Raw genomic sequence first — 18638 nt, forward strand, 5'->3', positions numbered from 1 at the left:
GTGGACCTTAGAAGGATATTAATGGTGGATATCCAATCACTATTGTTTTCATGTGGTGTGGTCCACCTGAAGCTTATATATCTCTAATTTTTGGGATTAAGACTAAAATGATCTTTAAAAATGGATGAACAGAATGGATGAAACACAAACATCATGGTGGGGCCCACAGATCACCGACCATCAGCCCCGGGGCTGGTGTCAGGGGGAGTAACCAATCCGTTTCCCCCTTTTTGATGAGTTGATTTTGCCTCTGCCGCGACTCATATCGAGCGTTTGTTTCCACCTACTGGGCCCCACGTGACAATTATTATTATGATCGGAGCCGTCCACATTGTGGAATCTATGTTATATTACCTAGTATATAACATGAAGGAAATCAAAACAACCGTCAATTTATATAAATAAGTTTAAAACAATAAAAAGTAAAATTTCAATGGTTTGTATTCAAATCTAAAAATCAAAGATTAAGATCATCAATAAATCATGATTATTATCTAATATCTTATATATACAGTATTAAAAACAATATACAGGGTAAAATCACATGACCATCTCAGCATGTGGGCCCAGTTAGTAGCGACACACAATAAAGCATCAATCGCGACAGAGGCAAAACAAAATCCATTATTATACACTGAATTTCCGTGTATATAACCTCCCAATATTAGCATATAAACCATAATTCAAACCTCTCTCTAATTTCATATCCTTCCCACAATCAAAATTCGATAGAGAGAGATCGAGACGGAGAGAGATTGAAGGATCAAAACCAATTATCAGAATTTGAAGAAAAAGAGAGAGATTGAAGAATCAAAACGAATTATGAGAATTTGAAGAGAGAGAGAGAGAGGGAGAAATGGCATCACAACAACGTGAAGAAGAAGCATTGAGGAAGAGGGCGTTGTTACGATGCAGCTCGCACGCTCACGACGAGCTTCAAAGCTTCAGATCCTGCCTACGGTGGCTGTGCGTGGACCAATCAGATCCATGGCATGCATTCATCTCATGGACAGTCTTCGTCCTCTTCGCCATCATCGTCCCTTCCCTCTCACATTTCGTCCTTTCCTGCCCTGGCTGCCATGGAAAACACCGCCGGCCTTACGACATTGTCAATCAGGTCTCCCTCACCGTCATCGCCACCCTCTCCTACTTCTGCCTTTCTCGCTTTGTTAGGAATTACGGCCTCCGGAGGTTCCTCTTCCTCGATAGGCTCTGTGACGAGAGCGAAAAAGTCCGCCAGTGTTACATGATGCAGCTCAACGTATGTTTTCTTCCATGCCTTTTAACAAATATAATAACTTAAATTTGTGAAGTGAAACCAAAGCCAACAACTAATACATGCCGAATATTAATTGAGTTGGGGTAAATTGTACCATTTTTATTAATGAGTTGAATTTAAATATATGGATTAAAAAAATTTATGTATCTTTTTAGAGAAAAAATTTTATTTAGTTATAATAGAATGGTTTTAAATATTATTTGATGCGTATTTCAATCTACTGCCAAATGAGTCACCAAACCAAATGAAGTGAAACCAAGGCTAACTAATACATGTCCAATATTAATGAGTTGGGGGTAAATTGTATTATTTTTGGTCTCATGTTAGTTGAATTTAAATATATGGATTAAAAAATTTATGTGTCATTTTAGAGAAAAATTATTTAGTCATGGTAGAATGGTTTTTAATATTATCTGATGTGAAGTAGTATTATTTCAGTCTGCAAACAAATGAGTCATTGGACTGAATGAAGTGAAACCAAGGCTGGCTAATAAATGCCTAATATGGAGGAGTTGGGGTAAATTGTACATTTTTGGACCTATGCTAGTCAGATTCAACCTTGATTAAAAATTAATTTACGAGTCTTTTTGGAAAATTTATTTGGTTATGGTAAAATGGTTTGAAATATTGTCCAATATGATTTAGTATAATTTTGGACTGCAGCTAAATGAATCACCAGACTGAATGAAGAGAAACCGAGACAGACTAATACATGCACAATTTGGATGAGTAGGGGTAAATTGTACCATTTTTGGTTCCGTGCGAGTCGAAATTAGATGCAATGATTTTTTTAAAAAAAATTATGGGTTTTTTTATAAATTTTTTTATATTCAGTTATGGTAAAATGGTTTTTAATATTGTCCAATACAATACGACACAGTATTACTTTGGTTGATGAAGTGGGACCGAAACAGACTGATGTGACGCACCCAGTATGTATGAGCTAGGGCAAGTTATACCTGTTTCAGTCTCACATGAGTCGTGCTCCGAATTCGATAATTTAATCGTTGTTATAAATTCTAAAATCTAAGTTTTGTGGAAGTTTCAGGAAAGGAGGAATAAGCCATGGGAAATATGGACCCATGCAATTGATGATTAGTCCACCTAAGTAAGGATTTCATGCTGCATTGACCAAAATACCCATTGTGAGCTTTGCATTGATTAGGTGGACCAAGCAATGGTTTTTCTTTTCCTTTTTAAAATAGCCTAGAAGCATCTACATCTTTCTATGGACTGGTGGATGAAAATCAAGTCATTTGCTTTTTATACTCTAGAGGGGCCTTTCCATTGGTATGGTTGCTTATAACAGGACAGTTGAGTCATGTTCTGGTTTTGTAATCAAAAGGCTAGAGAAAAAAGGGAGAAATGGCTCAAAAATCAATATTTTGCTATCAGAAATTGAAAACTTGTGTTGATTCCTTTCATATAAGCTCAAGGATAGGAGAAGTGAAAAAAACATGTGGTCCAACTTCATCCTTCTCTCAACTCAAACTAATCCAATTGCTGTTTTATGGAAAAGATGTGCTCAATATAGCTCTCTCTCTCTCTCTCTCTCTCTCTCTCTCTCTCTCTCTCTCTCTCTCTCTCTCTCTCTCTCTCTCTCTCTCTCTCTCTCTCTCTCTCTCATGACCAGACATCCAATACAACTTTTGCCAGATAAAAAGAAGAAAATCAGAATATTCTCGTGATCGGTTCTCCTTATTTAACTTCCAAATATTGAAATAAAGAGAGAGAGAGACACCCATTTTCCCTAGATGAATGCAACCACTCCAGCTTGTCTGATAAAGAAAAGGAAAAAGACACTGCTCTTCTTATGAGTTCAATCTCTACAAATACCTGAAATCTCTGTTCTATTTCTTTCTTCAACAATATCAATCCAACCCAATGTTACCAATATCACTAAACCCTCCTTTACATGGATAGCAGGACCAGTTATCGATCAATTGCGATCCAGAACGCCATTTTTAGTGACCCCAAATTATCATCCTGAGAGATTAATGTTACTTTACTGTTGATTAAGTTGTCATTTAAATTTATAATTTAGAATGTAGGAACTTATACTAAGATTATAACATCCATCATCTCACATATAAACTGCAAAAAATTGCGTCCATATGCACATACATATAACCATATCAGAAAGGGCTGATTTGGTAGACATCTAAAACTGAATTCATCTCATTTTAATAAATCATAATTATGTATCGGAAATCATGATTGTTGGTTATCAAGATTAAAAGGACATAATATCTAAAATACATAATTACGATTCACTAAAATTAGATGAACTCATTTTTAGGCATCCTCTTCTCTAAAAACAAGATTTAAAAAAAGGATTTAAAAAATACCCATTTTCTCCAAATTCCTCAATTTTCATTACCATACAGACCAACCCAATTTCTATTTAGGATTGGTGGAAATCAAAAGGGATTTGAGGAAGAAAAAACCTTGCATCTGAGGAAAACTAAGGAAAATGTTTCCTTTTATTTAGATATGAGAGTGGAAAAAAAAAAAAGATATGAGAGTGGAAAAGGAAATAGCCCTTAATGAGGAAATTCGATTTCCCAAGTCTTCTTCTTTCGCCAATGAGGAAAATCGTTGCATCTAAATTGATTTTCTTTCCTCTGTTGCTTTTTTATTTCCACCAATCCGAACAGTTAGATGAAAAAAGAAAGAAAGAAAGAAAGAAAAAATCACTGTACTAATATTTATTTCAAACAAAAAGATTAACTAGTTATGTTTTCATGTTTCCTCCTATGCAGAGATCTTTCCATCTCCTTTCCGTCTTTGTTGTCCCTTGTTTCGCGGCGGAAAGCGCATATAAGATATGGTGGTACGCCTCAGGCGCGTCGCAGATTCCTTTCTTAGGCAATGTATATGTGAGTGATGCTATCGCATGCATTTTGGAGCTATGTTCATGGCTCTACAGGACATCCATTTACTTCCTGGTATGCGTCCTCTTCCGCCTCATCTGCCACCTACAGATACTCCGGTTGCAGGATTTTACTCAGGTCTTCCAAGAAGAATCCGATGTAGCATTGGTGTTGAAAGAGCATCTGAGGATTCGGACGCATCTAAAGGTCATAAGCCATCGTTACCGGGCTTTTATACTTTGCGCTCTTGTCTTTGTGACCGCTAGCCAGCTTGCTTCACTGCTTATCGTCACCAAGTCTCATGCAGATGCCAATATCTTCCGAGCTGGCGAACTTGCTGTAAGTTGTCAAGCATCTCATTTCCTCACTTGAATTGTGTGTGATCAGCCCAGCATGTGCTAGTCAGTATCATTCATATAACTGTTTAATCCCCACCCAACTCATAGCAGATCAATCCTCTTGATCAAACTGAGCTGAATTTGTATGATCATGGTTGGGAGATTCACCATTTGATATTGACAGGACAGTCATTTGGTTCACTCAAATTGAACAGAATTTGTATTGTCAGAGATCCCTTGCCTCTCAATCATGATCGGATGGTGATGATATTGATTCAAACTAGAATTCAGTCTGATTGGCTCACGTTGATCTTTTCCATGCGATTGAATCGAAATGAATTTGTATGATCAAGTGCAGAGCTCATCGCCAGTCGAGTCATGATGTTGGATGGCTGTGACGTCAATTTGCATTGAAATTCAGTGTGGCCTACTCAAATTGGACCATTACCTCTCGAATTGAATAGAATTTGTACTATCAAGTGTGGGGGCCATTACCTTCCAATCATGATCAGATGGTGGTAATTTGACTTGAACTAAAATTCCATATAATTGCCTAATGTTGGTTTTTCCATTTCATCGAATTGTTACCTTGGAGTCATGATTTTGGATGGCTGTGAAGGCAATTTGCATTGAAATTCAGTGTGGCCTACTCAAATTGAACTGAATTAGTGTGATTAGCTGTGTGGCCCGCTGACTTCCGATCATCGTTGGATGGTTGTGATGTCAACTTGCATTGAGTTTCTCCTCGATTGACTCACACTAGATCAATTCTTGATTGAATTGTACTGAATTTTCCTTCTATTGAATGTGTGCAGCTATGCTCAGTGGGCCTGGTGACTGGTCTGTTCATATGCCTGCGCAGCGCGACGAAGATCACACACAAGGCACAGGGCATCACTTCCCATGCTGCCAAGTGGCATGTGTGCGCCACCATCGATTCCTTTGACACGATGGACAACGAGACCCCAACTCAGGTCCCCTCGCGGCCAAGCGATTTTTCAGCTGCTGCCGATTCAGATGAAGAAGTTGGCAGCGACGACGATGATGCGGTCGACACCAAAATGGTGCTGCCCCATTCCCGGACCATCTCTTTCCAAAAGAGGCAAGCACTAGGTGAGCCACTGATTTCCTCCACTCTCACATGGATGTCAGTCTTAAAGCATAGTTTAAAAACTCAAATACACTCACCTGACTCGACTCAACTCGACCAGATCTTACTAAGACTTGAGAAAAACTCAATCTGCTCATGCCTTGGTCACAACTCGATTAAACCCTGACTCGAGTCAGAAAAAAAAAACACAACAGAACTCAATTGAACCTGACACAACTAGGCATTATTTATACTTTTAAATTTTTATTTTTTATTTACTTTTAAATATTTATTGATTATTGATGAAACTCAGAAAAACTCATTAGAATTTCAAGAAACTAGCCCAAGTTTGAGTCCACTCAATTCAACAAGGTTTCAAATTGAGCCACTAAGAGGTGGGGGCTAGAGCTTCTGGCCATCCCTTAGGAGGTGGGTCAATCATAGGGTGTACAAGGTCTAATGCACAAGCTATCTCCTTTCCAAACTCTTCCAATACATATCAAAGTGACCCGTTGAGGTGATTTGCATGAGATGGACTGGAGCACATGGCAGTGTGGCACACTTATGAGATGGGGTCAGCCTGTTTTGAGAGCCAGGGCATGTTCATGGTGGGGCCCACCTGATGAGTGGCCCAGACCTCTCTACACTGCACCAATCCTCTCCATTATCTCAACAGAAGAACTAGGTGGACCACTTGGATGAAACCCAAACTTAGGGGATCTTTTCTTAAAATTCCAACTACTTTTTTACAATGCGTTTGGGTGCACTAAATATCATGATTAATCAGTCTAATTTGATGCAAATTTCCATGATATTTCACAAAATTTTGTCCAACCAAACACACCCTTAATCAATATTAAATTTGGATATTTCAATGACCATTGTGTCTTTGTTTCAATGCAGTGACATATTTCGAAAACAACAGAGCTGGAATCACAGTCTTCGGTTTCACCATGGACAGGACATATTTGCATACCATTTTTGGGATTGAAATGTCTTTGTTCTTATGGTTGTTAGGAAAAACTGTGGGAATTTGATCAAACAGTCGTGGCCTTTTCGCTTCTCACTCTTTTTGACAGTATAGATTCTCTCCCGTATATGGGGCCCGTTTGGTCGGGTGGAATTGGAAAATCTTATGACCTCTCATCTTCTTTTCTGGGCTTTCGTCGATTTGGAAAGAGCGCAACAATAGAACATTTTGCAACAAAGTCAAGACCTACAAGGAAGTGTTCCAAAGAGGGGGGTTGAGCCACTTTCGAGGGATGTAGGCGGGAGCCATTGGAGTCTTTTTGTGAGGAGAGGTCTTCTATGTAATGGGAGCATGATGTCTGCTCATCTCATCATTCTTTTAGCCTTTTGGTTGTAACCCTTTTGCTTTCTTGCTTTCAATAAAGATTTTTGTTTGTCATTAATTAAAAATGAAAAAGATTTTGATTCATTTCTTTGTAGACTTGGAATATTGTCATGACGGGCAGATAAGTCAAGATAACTTAAGGTTGCTAAGCTTGGTGTGATCATTGAATGTATGGTAAGCTTCTACCATATGAGACATTGTTACCACACTTACGTATAATTGAAATTAAACTATTTAAATTGAGAGTCATAATTTAGTTGCACCATATACTAAAATTTTTATATCGAAATCATCATCATCATCAAGTTTTATCTTGACTAATTAAGGTTTCCACCATTCTCACTTGTTAAACCATAGGTCATCATGCCTTTTCTGACTATCACAACTGGGCCTTTCACTCCTCTCTTAGAGCCTTTAACTTGAACGGGTAGAGAGAAGCAATGTTAGGTTCAAAATAATTTAGAGGGCTTAGGTTGTGTGGCCTTGCTCCACTGCATTGAGGCTCCATCTCCACCTTAAAGGCGGCACTCGTTGTAAATTCCTATATTTGTGCATCCTATACTACATTGCAGGTATACCTAGGGCATAACTCTTATAAGAAGGCTTTGGTGTAGGAAGGAAAGTCTGCGAGTGTGTGTGTGTACACACACACACACATATATGTGCGCCAAATGCTTAGCAGCGCACTAGTGCGAACTTTTTTTAGAACTCATCATACGTGATGTGGCTCCAAAATCTGAACGGTCCACTTGAAGAAGCACCTCATTAAACCCCTCAGGCCCAATTTATACTTTAATCCAAAACTTTTGTAGGCTATGAAAAATGAAAATAGTTTCCTCCCTTGATTTGCATTTCTCTTCGCTATGGCACATCAGAATTTTAGATCATGATGAAAATTTGTCCCGTGGGGTTTCATGGGATTCCGCATCACATGGACCGTTTGAATTAAACACAGGTGAGCATGAAACCTAAGGGACAGATTTTCACCCTAATTTAAAATTATAATGGGACATGGCAAAGAGAAATACAAATCAAGAAGGAAACTATTTTTATTTTTCATGGCTTACCAAAGTTTTGGATCAAAGAAAAAATTGGGCCCGAGAGGTTTTACGAGGTATCGCCTTACATGGATCGTTCAAAATTTGGAGTCGCACCACGTACGATGAGTTTTTTTAAAATTTTTAGAGAGCATTAAATGCTCTATATATATATATATATATATATATATATATATATATATATATATATATATATATATATATATAAGTGTATTGCATAACAGTGGGTCTACCTGAGAATTTTATCTCTTAAATTTTGGTACTACGCTACAATGTGCTGGGGAAACGGATGTACGGCATGGATGTACTAGCAATCATCATGGTGGGCCTACGGTAAGGGTTACACCTGCTAAAGTGCTACCCGGTAACACATAATCCACCCCGTCTGAATATGCAACCGGGGTGCTGACGTCACCTGCCCGTGCTCGATTCAATGATTCTTTTTTGGGAAGGATTCAGTGATCTTAGCACGCGGGGTAATCTGATACTCTGGTCGTGTGTGATGATTGATACGCAGGCCCCTCAGAAATTGCATATGTGGCATAAAATAATTCAACCACTAAATTGTGGAACCTACCGTATCAAAATCAGATTCCCAACCTCTGATTCCTTACTCTAGTTTGCTGGAATGGGATCATAGGATATTTTCATTTCAACCGTACAATAAATATCTACTAATCCGACACTTGTATAATCAAATGAGTGTCATTTTTGGTTTATGGTACATCTAATCTGGGATTCACAATTTCTTACGTTTAATTTGAATTAAAAACTTATTACAGATATACAATTTCTTATAGCCTGCGTATCATCCATCATAATCTGCTAGAGTATCAAAGTTTCCTTTCTTGCATGCTATTCGAAATTCATGGGTGTTACAGGTAGGACGTGCAACAAAAACTCTGTGGGGCCCATCGTAATGTGTGTATGAAATCCACTCCGTCCATCGTAATGTGTGTATGAAATCCACAGTTGTTGCCTTATCAGGCCCCACAAATCTCTCATAAGGCTTATATCTAGTATTTCACTTCATCGTGATGGAACTCACCTAATGAACGGTTTAGATGACATATAAACATTACTGTGACCATCAGGACAGTTTCAACGGTGACTATTCTCATTCCCAACTTCCCTTGTTTCCCCCATTAGGCTTCTATCAGCCTTACTGTTATGGATCACCACTGTTTTCTTATGATGTGGTCCACTTGATATTTATATCTAACTAATTTTTGGTTTCATGAAATAAAATTATCTGAAAAAATAGATGGACGGCTTGGATAAAACACATATATCATGGTGGGTCCCACACATCACTGTCCAGTAGTATGGACGGTTGGTACATCGGCAACGGTCCATTTCGATAGGAATCAGGTGATAACTCTATTTCATATCATGGCCCACCATGTTGTATATTGAAAACTACTCCGTCCATCAGGTAATAACCCTTGTTCTAACCGTACAATTAAATATCAGCCCGTTAAAAATCTCCAATGGCCTGGATCAATGTAAACTTGCACCCAAAACACATAAGTTCAGACAGTGTGGTCACTCGAGAATTGGGTCATGCTGATTTTTGTTTATTCACTTCATCCTGATGATATACACCTGATTAATGGATTTGATGAAAGATACACGTTATAGTGACCACACAAACAAACCTATGGTTGGCATCTGGAACCCATCCTGCCATCTGAGTAGTGAATCCGGGAGATATTCCCAATGGCTTAGAATCAAAGATAGAACCTGACAAGACGGATTGGATTTTCCATATTCATCATGGTGGGGTCCACGGATTGGATTTATTCACATTGATGATGAGATCCATCTGATTTATGACAGGGATTTGGTAGTGACCCCTCCAGTACCGGTTGGTGCTTTGTGGGCCCCACCATGATGCGCGTGTTTTATCCACGCAGTCCATCTATTTTTCCAGTTCATTTTAGGTAATGGGCCGAAAAATAAGGCTGATCGAAGTCTCAGGTGGACCACACCATAGGGAATAGTGGTGATTAAATGTCTACCGTTAAAACCTTCTTGGGTCCACGGAAGTTTTGAATCAAGCTGATATTTGTGTTTTCCCTTCATCCATGACGGTGAGCAGGTATGTGTGAGATAATGAACAGGTTGGATGGCAAATAAACGTTACAGTCGGCCATATGGAGTTTTTAATGGTGGGTGTTTAATCACTACTTTTTCATGTGGTGTGGTCCACCAGAGATTTTGATCTACATCATTTTTCGGTTCATGATCTAAAATGAGATGAAAAAATAGATGGACGGCGTGGATAAAATACATGCATCATGGTGGCCCCACAGAGCACCGACCAGTACCGTCCTCGATACTGGATGGATCACTACCGAATCGAGTCGTTGATCTATGGGCTACGGCTATTACCCGGTGTTTCTCGGATGAACGTTGCTGATCTATCGCACTCCTGCGACGATGGCATGTGTACTGGCCATTAGGATTCTACTCGCGGGTAGCCATGGCATGACTCAGAACAATGCATGAGAAAGTACAAAACAGGATAGAGAGAGAGAGAGAGAGACGTTGGTGGGTTTGAAAAGCTTGTTTGGAGCATTGAAGGCATCGAATGATTGTTTGCAAGCTGTGAGAATCGACATTTCCCAAGGACCCAAAATACAAAAACAAGATGAAAAATCTTGATTACGAGAAGATGAGAAGGATTTTTTTGGGCTTTTTTTTCGTGATTTCTTGAACTGGGTTTCTTTCAGTTTCATCACAAACCCCGCCATCTAATTCATTTTGATTGATCATCATGGCTGTGAGTCTCTCTCTCTCTCTCTCTCTCTCTCTCTCTCTCTCTCTGTATTTGCAGTTTCTCACATCTTGTTTTTCTTAATCAATTGTGAATATGATAATTAGCACTTATGGATGATGATAACTACTATAGTTGAATCTTGAATTCTCTCTGCCACTCATTCAGTACACCGTGGCATATATATGTGTATGGGCAATCAAGGTCATCCGAATCAAAGGCCTCATTGTTGATGGGTCATTGCCCGAAAATCACACTGATTGAAATGTTCTTAATAGTCTGATTTTTCCTGTTGGATTGGGTTATCAATCACTTCATTTTCAACCATCAATTCAATGGTCAGGATCATTCAGTCAGTGTGATTTCGTCTACGATCTACCCAAAATGTGCTCCACGATTTGAACAGTCTAGGATAGTCCCAATCGTGAGCGTTGATCGAGCATGGCCTGAAAATCTCACTGGTCAGATTGTTGTTAACCATCTGATTCGCCGACCACTTTACTTTTAACCATCCATTTGATAGCCATCAATTGGGTGGTTATGATCATTCAGCCATTGTGATTTAGACCTGTGCTCCATCCAAAATGTGGGCCACAATTCAAGCATTCCAGATTTTCTGAACATGTGTGACGTCCAAATTCTAATTCATGTTTTATGTGTACCCCCTTTGAGATTCTAGTGTACATTTATTTTCATCATCAAACATCTCATGGATTCAATTTTCATGGGCATTGAGCATCCATCATGTTATATCATTTTAGTGGACCCCACCAAATTTCATCAGTTGTCAACCCAACTGTTCAATCTCTAATCAGGCAATTCTTCAGAACCCTGAAAACCGAGCAGTTATGTGCCTCCACCCAAGGAAATGGGATCGAAATCTTGCTATTGATGAATCTAATACCATCTGATCATGATATGACAACAATGAGTATTGGCCCTGGTTGATCCATCACAATTTAAAGCTAGTGGGCCCACTTCTTGTTTCTGTCCCATCTTGATCAGACATCACTATAAGCATTTCACACTTGATCATCTCTCCATTTAAAAATGCCATTTCTCTCTCAATTTTTCAGAAAATAAAAAGATAACAGATGGATCGAAACAATGGCAGAGGATTTGGCACCTAAATGACTATGGTTTGAATCATGTTTGACGGCCAATATAATTGCACTTCCTTCCTGGAAAAGCCAATCATTCATTTGTACCACTACTTAAAACTCAGACCGGGCATGGAACCGTTTCATGGGCGGTTCAATCCAACCACCAGCCAATTCAGTCAGACTCAGACCCATGTCAACCTGTCTTGGGCAGGAAATCTAGTTAATTTGGATTGATATAAATAAAAATAATTAATGAATAATGCGTATTTGGCATGGTAGTTAGGTGTTTGTTTTTAAAGTAGAAGTGGTGGTTATGAACTTCACCTATGGCATTATATTTTTTTAATGAAAGCTGTTGACCACATTGGTTGAGCCATGTTTCTGATGACCCGTCTCATTTTTGTGGCCAGTTCAGATCTGACCATTCAGTCGTGTTTTCAAAAACTGATTTGAACATCTGCAGACCAATGAGCACATGTAGTAATGCAATGTATTTTATCACTTTCTTAAGCAACTGATTGAGATACATGTTTGTTTATGAGAAAAACTTTGATACTCTAGCAAAGTGCAATGGATGATACTCATGCACTTAGAAATTACTTGAAAATTTCATATGTGTCACACAAGTAATTTAAATTAAACCGTCAAAATTGTGGGTCCCAGTTTAGATGTGTCCTGAACCAAAAATTACACTTATCTGACTATCAGATTGGCATTTATTGGAGTATTAAAAATGTAAAACATCCAATGGTCTTATTTCAACAAATAAGTGTCCAGAATCAGAGGTTAGGATTTTTCAACCAACCCGATTTTAGGATAGTAAGTTAAGAACAGTAGGTTCTACAATTTAGTCAATTCAAGTACAAATTCTGAGTGCTTGTGTATCAGGCGTCATACGTTGCCAGAGTATCAAGTGAATTCCCATTTGTTTATTTGTTGCAGAAAGAATAAAATGCCATAAACCATTCTAAAATCTGCAAAGATGATTTTTCATTTTTCTTTTCATTTTTTTCCTAATCAATATTCAAATAAGAAAGTGGAAAATTCATGTGATTGTAAGGAATATACTAGTCTCCCCTGTTCCATGAGGGGACTGTCCATGTTAGTGAATTGCTATGTATTTGAGTCACAGGCATGATAGGGGTAGGCCACATGTACATGCCGATCATGAACCATTGGAACTTTTTATTCTTTATGTACATTGTTGGCCCACCTAATGTGCGGACCAATTTGAAGTGGAGGCTACCTTAAGTACCATTCAGATGTTCCACGCACTTTCCAGCATTTGCACGTGCATGCTTTTTAGCTGCATTTGTTAACGAACTGTCATTTATCGATAAAGGGTTCTCATCAATGCTTTAAAAATTCCTATTAATCCTCGTAGACATTACAACTCATTATGAAATTATATCAGATTTCTAAGTTCTTGCAGAAAAATCCCTAGTAATCTTTTGATATTGACTCAGTTTTAACTGATTGAAGTGGTAAAAATGGGCTTTTTTTCCATATTCTTTTTAGTATCAGCATGTTTTTCATACTTCTTTAGTTTTATATTGCATTATTACAATTATGGACAAGATTTTTTTTAAATTTTGTTTACTTTGCATGTTAATTCTCTACATATGATTATTATTTAAATATCGCCAACCCAGCTGGGCATCAAATCCATTCGGGTTTCATGGTTTCGAACCATGGTTTTTAGACTCGGATTGACTCGTTAGGTGTCGAATCAAGTCATGACTAATCCAGATCAGGTAGTGCAGAATCCCACTCAGATGTTTCCTAAAACCATGTTTCGAACTATGCATCATGCCACATTATATTATTGATAATCTCCTACATGTATTTAAACACATACAAGTAGACCATGATCTTTATTTCGGTGTAAATCTGCAATTTTCATTAATGAGAAATGATTGAAAAGTTACGAAGCATTCATTCTTATAAATCTTATTTCATGTATTCGCCATCATCCAGCACGTCCCGAAGTTCGGTGATTGGGACAGCGAAAACATTCCTTACACCACCTACTTTGAGAATGCACGCAAAGACAAAGGCACCGGAACAAAGATGATAAACCCAAATGATCCCGAGCAAAACCCAGAAGCCTTCATGTATGTGGTTGGGGCATCAGAACATGAAAGCAAGACAAGGCAAAAGCACCGAGTAGAAAGTTCAAAAACTCTCGGAACAAAGATGATAAACCCAAATGATCCCGAACAAAACCCAGAAGCCTTCATGTTTGTGGTTGGGGCATCAGAACATGAAAGCAAGACAAGGCAAAAGCACCGTGTAGAAAGTTCGAAAACTCTCGGAACAAAGATGATAAACCCAAATCATCCCGAACAAAACCCTGACGCCTTCATGTTCCAGACCAGAGTGTCGAACCATGAAAGCGAAACAAGGCAAACGAAACATGTAGAAAATCTGCATGCTCCCGAGAGTCATCACGCCATTCACGCTCCTCCATTCCAGGTCACTTCTGACAAAGGTATGCATGTCATGAAACAAGAGCATGAGAAACATAGCAGCAGAGAAGAAGAGGATGTATTTCATGCAGATCATAGAGCCTCTCTGGATCCTCAGAGAAATAGAAATCATAAGAACGGAAAGTCCCGGTCTGGAAGTGATAAAAGCAGTTCTGATTATTCACTTCTAAAATCTCACCGCCACACTGAAAGGTCCAGCCAAAGTAGGACTTCTGGTGAAGGTAGCAATAGCTATACACCATCACTGAACACCCGAGTGAATGAAATTGTAAGTAAATGATACTTGCTACTAGGCCTGTGTTTGGATACCCAATTCAATTGAATTGCAGTGATTAGATTCTTTAACGTAGATTCTAGCCCCTGGATGGATATTACAATAATCCCGGGTCCTACTTGAAATGCATTGAATTGAAATTTGGGGTTTTGGTTGTCATTGTGAATTAAATCTCTCTACTCCTACCTTTGGTCATTTCTTCGGCATCGAATTGCATTCCTGTAAGTCAATCGGATTGAGAATTTAAATGGAATCTTCGTGTTAGTTCTGTAATAGAAAAAATGTTATGGATTGTTCATAGCTAACTGAAAATATTGGTTCTAAACAGCCATTTTAGAGAGAGAACCTCTCTCTCTCTCTCTCTCTCTCTCTCTCTCTCTCTCTCTCTCTCTCTCTCTCTCTCTCTCTCTCTCTCTCTCTCTCTCTCTCTCTCTCTCTCTCTCTCTCTCTCTCTCTCTCTCTCTCTCTCTCTCTCTCTCTCTCTCTCTCTCTCTCTCTCTCTCTCTCTCTCTTCTCAAACCTAGCATTCCTTTTTCTTCATAAGCAAAACATAAAACAAATGTGCTTTGAATACTTCAATTTATAACCATTGTCTTTTAGTTGCTGTTTTGAATACTTCAATATTCCATGTGAACCTAAACATCTAGCACATGTTTTAAGATCTTTTAGCAAAAGAAAATTACGTTTTGTTTCAAAGCCATTGTAGGCACTGGTGTGTGGTAGTTCCTACAATACCTAGATACAACATGGACGTGGCATATAAGATGAATTATCAGACACAACTACAAAAAGCCGCTGCTTGTTTTGAAGTATCCACTTGTTATAGGTATGGTTGGGAATAGATTTCCATTTAGCCGATCACCTGTCATATTCAACCCCAGAAAATTTGATTTGGATAATGGGATTTTTACTAAATTCAAAAGATTTTACCTGATTGCCGATTATCACCAATTACCCAACTTCTAAGCAGGTCGGTTTTGAATATTACCATATATCTGTATCCACTTACCTGATTTCCCAAGGGCATTTCATAATTTACCCAATTAATAATATTTTAACTAAAATCTTAAACAATGATATGTGATATATAAATTTCTACAGTGTTGACTGACATTGACTTGGATGATGAGTTGTTAAGTGACCATTGTTGATGATTGACTTTATCTTTTGTCAAAGTCAGTAAGTTTTTATTTAAATGATCTAAGATTTATAGCTTGATACTAGATCATTATGTTATGAAAACCGTTATTTTTAATTAGTTTATTAAGCATTCATCCATGGTAAAAAATTAAAAATTAAAAATCTAAATTAGGCTTTTTTGTAATTTTATTAGGTATTTAACTAACTTTTTTAGTTTTTGAATTAGATATTAGTCAGATATCCAATTACCCGACTATCTAACTTCTTTGGATAATATATGTATTGACTTATATGGGACTTCTTTGTCTAGTATCCGTATCTGTATCCAATATCCAAGTTGGATATTGGAAGTGAACGTTGTGATATCCGATCCACATGGATTCGTTGACAGCCCTAATTGTAGGACACCTCAATGTAATGCATCTGCCTTGATCGCCTAATGTCTAGTTGTCCTATAACCGAGTGTTTTTTTTTCTTTCTTTGATTTACATGGTACGGTACTTGATTTTGTGAATGCTGTGCTGATGGCAGCCTCAAAGAATCGCATCAGTGCCCAAATTTGGTTCTTGGGATGAAACAGATCCTAGATCAGGTGACGGGTTTACTGTCATTTTCAACAAGGTGAAAGAAGAGAAGCAAAACGCAAAATCTAGATTCTCGACTGTTGCTGAAACAACCTTGCATCCCAACAGTGGCCACAAAAACAACGGTCGTTCTCCGTCAAGATCAAAGGTATCTGATTCAATAAAGCTGCATTTATCCATAAGAGCATCATTTATTGTGTTAGTATCTTGAGCCCTGTCGTGGCTACTACTAAACATTGGATCTCAAATCCTACTCTTCCAATATGTCCACTGCCATGGGTTTGATATCTGGGCCATTCAACAGGTGGTCCCCACCTTATATGTACCATGACTTGAAAATCAAGTTGGTCATGCATTTGTGATGAATGCAGATCATGGGTCTTTTTGATGCAAGACAACTAAACTAACCACTTGCTCTAAAAGCTCGAACTGATAGAGAGTGGCAAATCAATCCCTTTATCTCAAATCGATAATATCCGGGCCATTTAGCTCGAACTGATAAAGCATTGCCAATCAATCCCTTTATCTCGAATCAATCAAGTTAATCCCTTTATCATGACTTGAAAATCAAGTTGGTCATGCATGTGTGATGAATGCCGATCATGGGTCTTTTTGATGCAAGACAACTAAACTAACCACTTGCTCTAAAACTGATAGAGCGTGGCAAATCAATCCCTTTATCTCGAATCAATTGCCCGAATCACCTCCTGCTCTAATACCACTTTGATGCAGGACAACTAACCACTTACTCTAAAAGCTCGAACTGATATAGCGTGGTGAATCAATCCCCTTATCTCATAGCCCAGGCCCCACATCCCATGAGTTAGGTCCTCAGCCGAACCCCCTAGTGAGCCCCACATCACATGGATTCCGCCTCACATAGGTGGAGCCTGCCTCACACGGGCTGCCCATCCTGAGTGTGCCCCTACATCCCACAGGCCACCCCACTCGAGCCCGGTGTGAAAATGTCCAAGCATTACTTTTTCTTTAAATTGTCCTTTTTTTCTATGTGTGACCCTGCTGAAGATCAAACCAGATTGATTTCTTGCCATGGCAAAAGTATGGCGGGGGCCACCAAATGAAAGCCCTGGATCTTACACATGTGCCACATTGACACATCTGCTGACATGAAAGATCTAACAACATGATCGAATGCCTTTTCAAATTTTTTTAAGTCTACTGTTCTCTCTTTTTTTTTTCCAAATCTCATCTCTTCTGCCAATCTTTCCTTCTGTAGAAATGTTGCGGCCTGTTTTAGAAGACAAACAGATGATTGACGTGACCGCATACCTGAAAGCTGGCATTTTTCTATTGTCTATGTTGGGTTTTTGACGGCCTGAGATATTAAGTGTGTAATACCATGTTTTCTTGCTGTTTCCTTACAATGCGGCGAAGGATTTTGTAAGAACAGATGTTTTCTACTTATAATTGTTTCCTATTCATTCAACATTTATATTTAAGACAACTCTATTCTTTATATAATCCTTGATTAAATCTGTTTATAACTGTCTTTAGAAAATACTTGTGCTGTCGACTTGAGTAATAGTTGGCATCTTAAGTTGATGGGCCACAAATTCCGTGGTGAGGAAGCATGGTCATAGCAACTGTTTGTTATCGGGCTTCTTATTGTTGGGTAAACTTCGGCTCAGTATGCAAATTTTCAAACTTCATACTTGTTGCTGAAAATCATATCTATATATTGGGTTTTGAAATCTATACATTTTCACTGGTTTAACTAGTTATTTCATTTCAATGCAATTCAATAGTGCATCCATGCACTATCTAAAGCTCACGTTTCAAAGTATTAAGTGGGTATGTGACGCAGAGAAGAGCATGAAATGACAAGAAGAATATCAATGCCTTCCTCAATTAATCAAGACTTTGAATCCAGAAGGTGAGTTCTTGAATTCATAAGAAGTAAGAGAGAAAATTCAGGTGTTTTTTTTTTTTGAATAATTATCTAAAATTGCTTGATTACATCATTTATATGGATGACCCAAAACCGTAATTGATTAAAAATTACCCAAAATAGCAAAATCTCTCCCAAATGATAAATTTGCCAAAAATAGAAACGGCAATAAGACATTACCAAAACATTCTCGGCTTTATTACAAGCAACTTCCAAAAAAGACAAAAATCCTAAAACTCTAGAAATGGAGAGATGTGAAGAAAATGGAAATTACCAAAAAAGTAAAATTTTCCTAGAATCTTGATTTTGACCCCTAAGACTTACATTTTCTCGCAAAATGGATGTCTTCGACTGGCATAGTAGGCTGG

The 18638-nt window shown here is 38.3% G+C and overlaps 2 protein-coding genes across 2 annotated transcripts; both read left to right on the plus strand.

Moving 5' to 3' along the window:
* Positions 1-673: 673 nt before the first annotated feature.
* Positions 674-7007, plus strand: LOC131229496 (uncharacterized). Its single transcript, XM_058225458.1, has 4 exons — positions 674-1261; positions 4042-4491; positions 5306-5603; positions 6484-7007. Exons 1-4 carry the CDS (start codon positions 857-859, stop codon positions 6615-6617), a joined length of 1287 nt encoding a protein of 428 aa, XP_058081441.1. The 5' UTR covers positions 674-856; the 3' UTR covers positions 6618-7007.
* Positions 7008-10527: 3520 nt separating this feature from the next.
* Positions 10528-18042, plus strand: LOC131229198 (RPM1-interacting protein 4-like). The gene is made up of 4 exons (XM_058225085.1): positions 10528-10777; positions 13852-14631; positions 16309-16509; positions 17599-18042. Exons 1-4 carry the CDS (start codon positions 10772-10774, stop codon positions 17617-17619), a joined length of 1008 nt encoding a protein of 335 aa, XP_058081068.1. The 5' UTR covers positions 10528-10771; the 3' UTR covers positions 17620-18042.
* Positions 18043-18638: the final 596 nt, after the last annotated feature.

The sequence above is a fragment of the Magnolia sinica genome, chromosome 16 (assembly GCF_029962835.1).
Source record: "Magnolia sinica isolate HGM2019 chromosome 16, MsV1, whole genome shotgun sequence".
Taxonomy (NCBI): domain Eukaryota; kingdom Viridiplantae; phylum Streptophyta; class Magnoliopsida; order Magnoliales; family Magnoliaceae; genus Magnolia; species Magnolia sinica.

Bases quoted from the DNA above. Each gene is read 5' to 3' on its own strand.
- LOC131229198 (XM_058225085.1), top strand. The intron at 14,632-16,308 runs GTAAGTAAATGA...TGCTGATGGCAG, and splicing joins ACACCCGAGTGAATGAAATT to CCTCAAAGAATCGCATCAGT. The intron at 16,510-17,598 runs GTATCTGATTCA...TTCCTTCTGTAG, and splicing joins GTTCTCCGTCAAGATCAAAG to AAATGTTGCGGCCTGTTTTA.
- LOC131229496 (XM_058225458.1), top strand. From the start codon at position 857: ATGGCATCACAACAACGTGAAGAAGAAGCATTGAGGAAGAGGGCGTTG. The intron at 1,262-4,041 runs GTATGTTTTCTT...CCTCCTATGCAG, and splicing joins GTTACATGATGCAGCTCAAC to AGATCTTTCCATCTCCTTTC. The intron at 4,492-5,305 runs GTAAGTTGTCAA...GAATGTGTGCAG, and splicing joins TCCGAGCTGGCGAACTTGCT to CTATGCTCAGTGGGCCTGGT.